Genomic DNA, 10,245 nt, shown 5'->3' with positions numbered 1-10,245 from the left:
TAAGTGTATAATACACGGTTTTCGGAATTTTAGGTCTCGGAATAAAAATGTTAAATCATAACGACAGTTTCTCGGGTCAGATAAAGCACCCACACAAATTTTGAGAAACAATAGGTGACATTTGAGGGTGTCGGTACAAGATAAACGATTTTCAGAGGAAATCAGGTAGTCCTTAAAAATCGATTAATACTTGTTATATTTAGGGCTAGAATCGAATACGGTAACTCATGAAGCGACCCTAAACACGTAATAGAAAAACTTGAAGAAAAAGAGTCATGACCAGGTAAGACCTTCCAAACGGCTCAAATTTAAGTGTATAATACACAGTTTTCGAAATTTTAGGGTTCTGAAACAAAAATGGTCGTAAATCATACGAATGGTTCACTGGGTCAGATATGCAGACACACAAATTTTGAGAAGTAACAGAGGATATTTGAGGGTTCGGGTACGTAATAAACTAGTCTCGTACGAAAGTCAAGTAGTCTTTAAAAATAGATGAATACTTGTTATTTAGGGGTAAAATCGAGTACGGTAACTCATGAAGTAACCTCAAACACATAGTAGAGACACGTAGTAGAGACACGAGGTAGAAAAACTAGGAGAAAAATAATCACGACCCGGTACGACCTTCCAAATGGCTCAAATTGAAGTGTTTAATACATGGTTTTCGGGATTTAAGGGTCTTGAAACAAAAATGTTCGTAAATTATATGGATGGTTCCTCGGGTCAGATAAAGCAGTCACACAAATTTTGAGAAGCAACAGAGGAAATTTGAGTGTACCGGTAAGGGATAAATGAGTCTCTTACAAAAATCGGGAACTTCTTAGAAATAGATAAATACTTGTTATTTCGGCCTGAAATCAAATACGGTACCTCAGGGAGCGACCTCAGAGACGTGATAGAAAAACTGGGAGAAAATGAAACATCCCCTGGTACGACCTCCCAAAAGGCTCAAATTAAAGTGTATAATACACGGTTTTCGGGATTTCAGGGTCCCGGAACCAAAATGTCTGTAAATTATACGGACGGTTCCTCTAGTCAGATAAGGCAGACACACAAATTTTAAGAAGCAACAGAGAACATTTGAGAATATCGGTATGCTATAAACGATTTTCGACCGAAAATCGGGTAGTCCTCAAAAATAGATGAATACTTGTTATTTAGGGTTCGAATCGAATACGGTAACTCATGAAGCGACCCCAGACACTTAATAGAAAAACTAGAAGAACAAGAATCTTGACCAGGTACGGCCTTCCAAACGGCTCAAATTTAAGTTTATAATACACAGTTTTCGGAATTTTAGGTCTCGTAACAAAAATGTACGTAAATCAAACAAACGGTTTCTCGGGTCAGATAAAGAAGCCACACAAATTTTGAGAAGTTACAAATGACATTTGAGGGTGCAGGTGCTAGGTACGCGATAAACTAGTCTCGGACAAAAATGGGGTAGTCCTTAAAAATAGATGAAAACTTGTTATTTAGGATTGGAATCGAATGCGGTAACTCATGAAGCGACCCTAGGCACATGGTAGAAAAATAATCATGACCTAATAAGACCTCCCAAACGACTCAAATTTAAGTGTATATAATACACGGTTTTAGTGATTTCAAGGTCCTGAAATAAAAATGTCTGTAAATCATACGACCGGTTCTTTGGGTCATATAAAGCAGACACACAGATTTTGAGAAGCAATTAGACCTGACAAAAGCAAGCCGACCTGATTGATCCAATTCGAAAAGCCTGACTCGAGACCCGAAATGCCGAACTACATCTCCTGAATGTGACCCAAAACTCGAATTGAGCCGACCTGACACGAACATGTCCCGAATTTTCTTGACCTGTAACTAACCCCAGCTTGAAAATAACCCAATCCAAAACTACCCAATCCGAAAATGACCGATAAAACATGACTCTGATTGAAACGAATGACCTTAAAATCGCTTTTTCTCTCTTATACATTGACCCAAAATGACCTTATCCGAAATAACCTAACCCACTTGACCCGAAGCAGACCCTACCAACGAACCCGTAACCCGAAATGACCCGGAATTAGTGAAAGACCTAAAATAACCCGACCTAAATCCGACCCGTTTGACCTTATTGCCAGGTCAGTATACGGGTACGAATGACATAAAGTGGTCTCTATTTATAAAAATAGTCTTGTTGGGGATAAAATGAGTGTTATCAGGTCTACTATACGGGTACTTGGCAATTTAGCATCATAGTCAATATCATGTTTTTGTCTTATAAGGCAAAAGAGGTTGGCAAGCACCGAAAATGGATAATACTCGTAATAATTATATAAGACGTCCGACGGCCGACGGTTCTTAGTGGAATGCTGCATTAATGATTTAATGTGACATATTTACATTCTATACTATGGACTATGGACTATGATTTTCTGTTCTTCATGACCAACTTATTTGGTTGATTAATAAATAAATGATTACTGTATGAATTTCTAAAAAGAATTGATTAACTTACTCGTATGTAATACACCCAAATAGTGCCACATGCTGCCAAAGTACGAGAAATTAATAATTCTGTCAACAGTTGTCGATTAAGCTAGACAATACTCCTCTTTTAATAGGATACAAAGGATAGAGCTCGAGTCACCCTACAAAATCTCGCTTATTCACTTCCGATCAGTCATTTGAACGCCGTGACGTTTGAAATACTCTCTGAATCCGTAGGTACTAACGTCATAATTGAACTGCAAAAACAACAGAGAGAACACAAACAGCTTTAGGGATTGGAGACACATGATGTTACATTTCTAAGGACAATTTGGAGGTAAAAAGAAAAATGATAAAAAGGGTGAGCAATGATTCTACGCAATTTTAATGTAACTGCACAAAAGTATCTAGCAAGCATAAATTGCGTGCTCGAATATTGTTTACGCACTTTTTTACAAAGCGTGCAGTAAATATCCTAAGCCAACAAAACCCACGGCAGAAAATATATGCATATGAGTCATGCATTGCAAACACATAAGAAAGATTATGATGCATTGCAAACACATAAGAAAGATTATGTAAGGTACCGAAACACTGGGCCTTTTACATATAGTTTTAATATACTGGTAACCCAGCTACCCTATGCATTCATATAGTCATCATACCAATTTAGAAGGCAAAAGGCTGAATAACCAGCTTCCAATATATTGCTCAAGTGCAACAAAGATTCCTTATATAGTGTATGGGATCAGATGCAGAAAAGTTTATCCTACTGTGGAAAAAACAAAAGGCAAATACGCCCTTTATTATAACCTACGATAAAATTGTGTACAAAACTGCATCAGCTGACAACTATTTCACAGGGTGAAAAACGCAAAGAGCTTATGAGTTATTTTGCTTTATTACATCTTATTTCAAAGCCATAGAATAGCGAGTCTTTTGTTCAACTCCGTGGGAAATGAGTTTTCCCATTGATGAGATGATTCCCAAACATAAAGTTGATTAAGAATACATTATGCCAGTAATCAATAGACGGAAAGTAAGTGGACAGAAAGCACGTGGATCATTGGCTCCTGACTAAGTGGACAGCAAGTGAATGCCTTAAATGTATATATGATAAACTGCATCTAAGAGAGCAAATTTCTCACCGTTGATGAAAGTGTGTAAATCATTTTAGGCTCAAAAACAGACAACTGACACCAGTTACTCTATGTCGCTTCATGAGCAAAGTAGATAAAATAAAACATTTTTTTGTCCTGTCAGGAATTAATACTCCAATGAAGCTTAGTGGGAACATTTTAAAGAAAACAACTCTGATATAACCCCGGATTCCCAGCAATGTCTTCCTCTTTTCACTTAGCAATTTTTTCTTCAGTTATTTTTCTTGTTTTATTTTTTACCTTCTTTAAGATATACTGTAATTGTTTTTACTCTCCATTTTTAGCATCGGGGAGTTATTTACAATCAATACGTTTTGAAGGTTTAAAATAAACATGAATTTATACAGAAAAGATTCATGAGTTTAATCTCTTGATTCGATTTTAGCAAAACTCAATTACAAAAATTGTGTTGGGAGTATATTTGGTTCTTTGGTTGTTTTCTCCATTTTCAGTTTCTGGGTTGGAATTTGGAATGTAGATCTGAATTTTAATCCTCCGTTAGCAAGTGGTTGTGAGTTTTTGTAGATGGGGAATATCTCTAACTTCTCCAATTTTATTTTTATTTTCTATGTGGCTCAAAGTTTTTGCAAGACTTCTTTGAGAGTATTAATTTGTACACTTTTGTTTCCCTTATTCTTTAATGATTTGGGTATTTTGAAGGTTTTTGACTTGCGATTACCGCTCTCATCCGCAAGGATGTTATAGGTCGATTTCGATTGACCTAGTTTCCTTTCCTTATAAAAAAAAAAAAAACTCTGATATAACCCTCAAAAATCACATATTGATTTGCTTATCAGTTGAATTAATATTTAAGTTGTGTGGGCTCCTTCAAACTGTCAGACTAATGAACGGCTGACACAATGCTCAATGTTATTGAACTCGACTCAAACCTATCTATTTCACGAGGCTTGTTCAAATTCAAAATGGTAGCAACTAAAATACGTTATATTTCCTCTATCCCGCTCAATAGCTGAAGTATTCTTCTATGGCCTATGGGTGATCAGTTAATAGTTTTGGTGAGTGAAATGCCACGCTTACCCTAAACCCGTTCCTCACCAACCACTAACATCACTGCCAGCCTCTCCTAACAACACCACCCATCCATCTAACAACGCCAGTGCAACCTAAACCATAACAAAGGCACCCCAACGACCACCTAGCTCACCGTCCTAACCACTATGCGGTTGAAGTTCATTGCCATTCCAATGCGGAAAAAAAGGAGATAAAAGGAAGATAAGTGGTGAAGACAAATAATTTCTGCCATCAAATCTATATCAAATGGAAAGTAAGGATGGCAAGAACGCTCCACCATAAAAGAAAAGTGCCTTCCATAATCCATAGTTCCATAATAAGGGCACAGGAATTGGAGAGGAGTGATTTTAAGGAAGGGACATTATCAAGAGATTAACACAACCATGCACAAGTAAGAGAAGTTTCAAGTAGTCTCCTTTCGTCTCTTTCCAGAGTCAGCCAAGAACTCCATGAATTAACACCAGCACACAGGAGATGGATGACTTCCTCAAATTGTCGTTTATACTCACCGTAAACACTGACTGTTACTTTCACCTGACTGCCTAAGTGCCTGCTGCCTAGTATACTTTACGAACTCCAATACCCCATTTCCAACTTCAATTTGAACTTAGGATTACAAGGCTTTACCCAGAACACACTACAAGCAGCACATAATATTATTGGAATATCAGCAACGAAGATGGCATCATTAAAAACATGCTTATTTCTGGAGGAGTCGTTCACAAAATCATGTGAAACCTGATAATATTTACTATAATGTTTAGTGCCGAACTTTGTTATGCTAAGAAAACAGTATTAGTTTAAATGAAGGTTGACTAGGTTATACCTCAGACTACCAAAGTAAGAATTTCAATCGGTCAAGTCAATAAAGTGGAAAATATCACAACTTTAGATCATTAAAATTAGAATTAGACAAACCTCATGGCCTATAAGTGAAGTTAGCTCAAACTTAAAAGCACAAAATTGAAATATTTTCAAAATAATTTACAGGAGACGAAGTGACACAGAAGAACAGGGTATGAAGGATATGCAATACTTGAATTTTTTAAGGAATTTACAGGAGACAGAAACTCAGAAAGTGACGCAGAAGGTCATAGGTTGTAGTTCGAATTCACATGACTAATGAGAAATGAGGATGTTAAGCACCAGGAGAAGTTTATGAGATTCTTACCGGGAGAACTTTCACTGAGTACTTTGTGACATTTGGATCCGCGATTCTACCCTGAGCAGCAGCCTGCAGGAGGGTAGAAAAGAAAAGGTAAGAGACATTATTTCCCCTATTCCTTCTACTAGGAAAAGGATAGGATAGAGTTGTAGCTATTGACAACAATGTTCCCTTCTAAGAAATTGATACATATACAATGACAGAGAAAACCAATAGGGAAAGACCTTTCATTCAACGCATAGAAGGTGAAAGTCTACAAGAGCTATTGTACTTTGACAATGTTATTGTTCGAACACAAAAATGATTCAGGTAAAATGATGACACATACTTGTTCTGGACTATGGAAGATTTCAATAAATGGGTATTCTTTCCTTTGCCGTGCAATACAGAACCCTGGATATTTAGGGCACTCAACCTGAAGAACAACGTGAATTTAGAATTATAAGATACGGTACTAAATGTAAATTATCCAAAATTCTATCAGCTATATAGAACAACACAAGGGAGAACAATGAGCTCTAAAATGCGGGCAAGTGCGGTGAGGAGATACGGAGATCACATCATAATAGCATCCAGTGACACGGGCATCCTCCCTCACTCAAGCACCACCTCTACTTTTCTCATTGGTAAGAAATAGAAACGCCAATCAAACAACTACATGATTTTGAAGGGGAATGCATTTGTGCCTACCGTGAAATAATAAAAATTATGAACACGAAACGTACTCTCATAAACTTGACACTAGGGTAGAACTTGGCAGCAGCCTCCTCCAATACTTTATCAAGATGTTCCGTGTAGTTCCCCCTACATAACTCACACATTTTACAATGGTTGAAACCACAGGCACCAAAAAAAAAATCCAGGATAAAAAGGGCTAAAGTAAAACCTGGAAAAATATATAACCTGATGGTGAAAGCAACAACCACAGGGTAACCTTGATGAAGGAGTTGGACAAACTCACGCTCAGATGTAAAGTGAATTACACGAGACGGCCCTAAATCCTTGGGATAACCCGTATAATACCTAGTTAATCAAAACAAAACGCTCATAAAGTAACAATCAAGCAAAAAATTGAGGGTTCACTGCACTCAATAGTCAACACATAAGAAAATTGTTTTTCACCTGCATGATTCCCTGAGACGAAGCATCACTGTACCGAAGACAGATGATTCTGACATTGAACAATGTGGGTAGTAGTGGATAATACAGCTCTGACACCCCTACCAACAGAAATACAAAACACCACTACTTTAGACATTGAGGTAAAGCTTACAAGTACAACAAACAAATACTTGGACATAACACAGAGCTATCTCATTTGCCAAGTTTGAATGATTCGAAACCGAGAATGATATCATGTGTTTAATCAACAATTTGGGGAATCAAACATCCAAACACCAAGCTGAATAAATAGAATGAAACAAAATCAACCAAACAAAAACTAATCGAACAAAAACCAGAATTTCCGATTTCGACATATCATAGGTAATTCAAAATTCATAATCAACTTCTCAATATTCTTCCCAGAATTCTTCAGATTGTGTTTACAAACATCAAATTACAGTATTATAAACACAATAATAGCACGACAATTATAACCCAAAAAAATCGAACTACAAAATTAGGTTTTGTTTATACCTCAGGTGGTTGTTCCCCGATAGTGAAGACTGAAGAGCGCAACGAAATGAGATACTGAGCGAGGACTTAAGCTTTAACTTAATTTGACGATTGACACCTCGCAACCGTAGTTATTTTGTGATTATAATAGGTTTGGTGTTCGATCCCATCAGGCTTATCTAGTATTTACCGTTAAATTTGATTTTCTATGAAATATAGTAATTATACTCTTCTGGTTTCGGTCAATATTTTAAAGATATTTTTGTTCTGGGATCCTAAAATCCCGAAATCCGTATTATACATAAAAACGGACTATTAGGGTCAGCTATCCAGCTAACTTTCAAAATGAAATACCGTTATGTCCAGGTGAATCTAATAGTGAAAGACCCATTATTGGATAATTCATGGGTAGAGTCAAAAAAAGTTTGAACTGTACAAGCTATCAATCGATAGAAAAGAAGTTAAAGTAGAGGAGCTCCGGTGTATAGAATAAGACCTGACCGTTTAAGAAGGAAATATAAAAACGAAAGAACCCACCATAATCCGTTTTGTTAGTAATAGCCCAAGAGGCTAGAAAAGAATAACCATATTCCTTTTTTTTATAAATTGGAATAATCCGTTTCGTTATAAAGAGTACGAGTTAAGCTAGCTTAGTGGTTGTGGATTTGTGGTTAGTATATCCTACTTAGAACCCACCATAATCCGTTTTGTTAGTAATAGCCCAAGAGGCTAGAAAAGAATAACCATATTCCTTTTTTTTATACATTGGAATAATCTGTTTTGTTATAAAGAGTACGAGTTAAGCTAGCTTAGTGGTTGTGGACTTGTGGTTAGTATATCCTACTTAAAAGCAGGAGCGGATCGGATCCAGGATTTGAGTAAAGGGGTGGCACACTAAGAAAAAAAATTGCGGACGACATTAGAAAAGAATAACCATATTCCTTTTTTTTTATACATTGTAATAATCCGTTTTGTTATAAAGAGTACGAGTTAAGCTAGCTTAGTGGTTGTGGACTTGTGGTTAGTATATCCTACTTAAAAGCAGGAGCGGATCGGATCCAGGATTTGAGTAAAGGGGTGGCACACTAAGAAAAAATTGCGGACGACATTATACATTAAAATTCCAATATCGTCAATAGATAACAATATAACGTAGTTTATTTTCGCAGTACACATGTTACTCAACTCGGTACTTTTTTCACAATAATTTCCATTTTCATACCCTTAGCTAAAATACTTATAACCAATTTTCCCAACTTCCAATCACGAAACATTTCAAACCAACCAAATTTCTTTAATTTGAACGTAAAACAAGTATTTGTCTTCTTAAATGTAAATTATTCAACAAATTAATGCTTTCTTCCATTTCTTTTTGGTAATAGTTCTTTTTTTTGTTTGGCGTTTTGGGGTTTATTAGGGTTTGATTATTGGTGGTCGGAGGCGGCGCCGGTAAAGGGTCGAATATCGGAGAAGAATGGTATCAACACACACTACACAAACTAATTCATCACGATACACTTTATCAAAAGAGAAGCCAACGCAATAGAAACAATCAAAGCCAAATCTAAATTGCACATGATGTATCAAATAAACTCATCTGTCATAAAATACGTAATGGTAATTTAAAAATGGTTAAAGTTAGAAAGAAAATCTGAAAATTTGCACTAGCAAACCAACAATTAACCCATGTTTGCAGCCAAAAGACAGGTGACCACTATCCGAGTCTCTTGTTTCTTTGAAATTAGAGGGAAATGTGAGGGGAATTGGGGACAAGGAGGATTCGTATCTTGAAAACGCATAATAACATCATTATCACTAACCTGCAAAAAAATCTCTCTCAATATAAGGGACTAAATAATTATTCAAAAGTTCATCACTGATACTATTTCGCAAATAATTCCAAGTGTCCTATCCGAAATTAATTGCCAAGGGTTTGACAAAATTGATTTAATTAACCAATCATTCAATCTAAACTAACACAAATCTACAATTAAACAAATAGATAAAAAGATTAACAAATTAATAATAACAATTTAGAAATTACACATCAATATTCAATCAATCAAATGAACAATAATTGAATTTGGGGAAAAATGAACTTACTAATACAAGCAGGCGAGGCGGCAGGTGGACCGTTAATGGCAGGTGGACGGAGGAGGAGGCCGGCGGTGGACCGTGGACGGCCGAGGAGTGAGGTGGCAGGTGGGAGTGGGTGGTTGTATTTGGGGAGTAAGGGTTTGGTTTTATTTTGGGTAGTTGTGTTGAGTTAACTGTGTCATCGCGCGTCTTTTCTTCTATTTTTTCAGATTTTTTTTTTTTTTTTTTAATCACGTGAGGGCACGTGGTGCCCTCACTTTCCACCCATGCAGATCTATCTTATTTTCAATAATAGTCTCCCTTTTGGTGAGATCTGTTGTTCCGTCCCTTCTTTCGGGGTTTTTCCATTTTTCCGTGGGATTGTTATCAATATAATAAGTTTTAATCGACGGGGAGATTATCAGATTTGTTTCGTGGATGAATACATCAAGACGGCTACACTGTTTCCCTCCATCAAGAAGGATGCAAAGACATCGATTATTCATAGATTCAAGAAATTTATGATTTTGGAGCGCGGCGCCATTACTGATATTTAGATAGTTATTTTGAATGTATTTTTTACGTTATCAATCTTGATTTTCCTTTGTCTATTTGTTATCTTCATTGTAACCTACGCCTAGTTGATTATTAATGAGATGACAATTTCAAAAAAAAAAAAGTTACGGGTTCGTGGTCTGTACTCTGTAGACTGTAGGGTGCAAAATTTTTGGTTACTTT

General features: G+C 36.4%; 1 protein-coding gene across 2 annotated transcripts; it reads right to left on the bottom strand.

Annotated features, from left to right (window-relative positions):
• Nucleotides 1–2,398: 2,398 nt before the first annotated feature.
• Nucleotides 2,399–9,722, bottom strand: LOC141644214 (uncharacterized). Of its 2 annotated transcripts, none has more exons than XM_074453683.1 (7): nt 9,535–9,722; nt 6,937–7,034; nt 6,718–6,837; nt 6,540–6,618; nt 6,143–6,229; nt 5,821–5,883; nt 2,399–2,714 (listed from the first exon to the last, which is right to left on the bottom strand). In XM_074453683.1, the coding sequence occupies exons 2-7, from the start codon at nt 6,990–6,992 to the stop codon at nt 2,637–2,639; spliced, it is 483 nt and encodes a 160-aa protein (XP_074309784.1). In that variant the 5' UTR covers nt 6,993–7,034; nt 9,535–9,722; the 3' UTR covers nt 2,399–2,636. The 2 variants fall into 2 exon arrangements, with proteins under 2 accessions (XP_074309784.1, XP_074309785.1); XM_074453684.1 differs by lacking the exon at nt 9,535–9,722 and adding an exon at nt 7,453–7,587.
• Between the last annotated feature and the right edge of the window lie 523 nt (nt 9,723–10,245).

This window comes from Silene latifolia, chromosome 2 (assembly GCF_048544455.1).
Source record: "Silene latifolia isolate original U9 population chromosome 2, ASM4854445v1, whole genome shotgun sequence".
Taxonomy (NCBI): Eukaryota; Viridiplantae; Streptophyta; class Magnoliopsida; order Caryophyllales; family Caryophyllaceae; genus Silene; species Silene latifolia.
This window is presented reverse-complemented; position numbering and strand designations above follow the sequence as displayed.

Excerpts from the sequence above, each read along its gene's own strand:
- LOC141644214 (XM_074453683.1), bottom strand. The coding sequence starts at position 6,992 with ATGTCAGAATCATCTGTCTTCGGTACAGTGATGCTTCGTCTCAGGGAA. Across the intron at positions 6,838-6,936 it reads CGTCTCAGGGAATCATGCAG|GTATTATACGGGTTATCCCA; the intron begins GTGAAAAACAAT and ends TTGATTAACTAG. Across the intron at positions 6,230-6,539 it reads CTAGTGTCAAGTTTATGAGA|GTTGAGTGCCCTAAATATCC; the intron begins GTACGTTTCGTG and ends GTTGTTCTTCAG.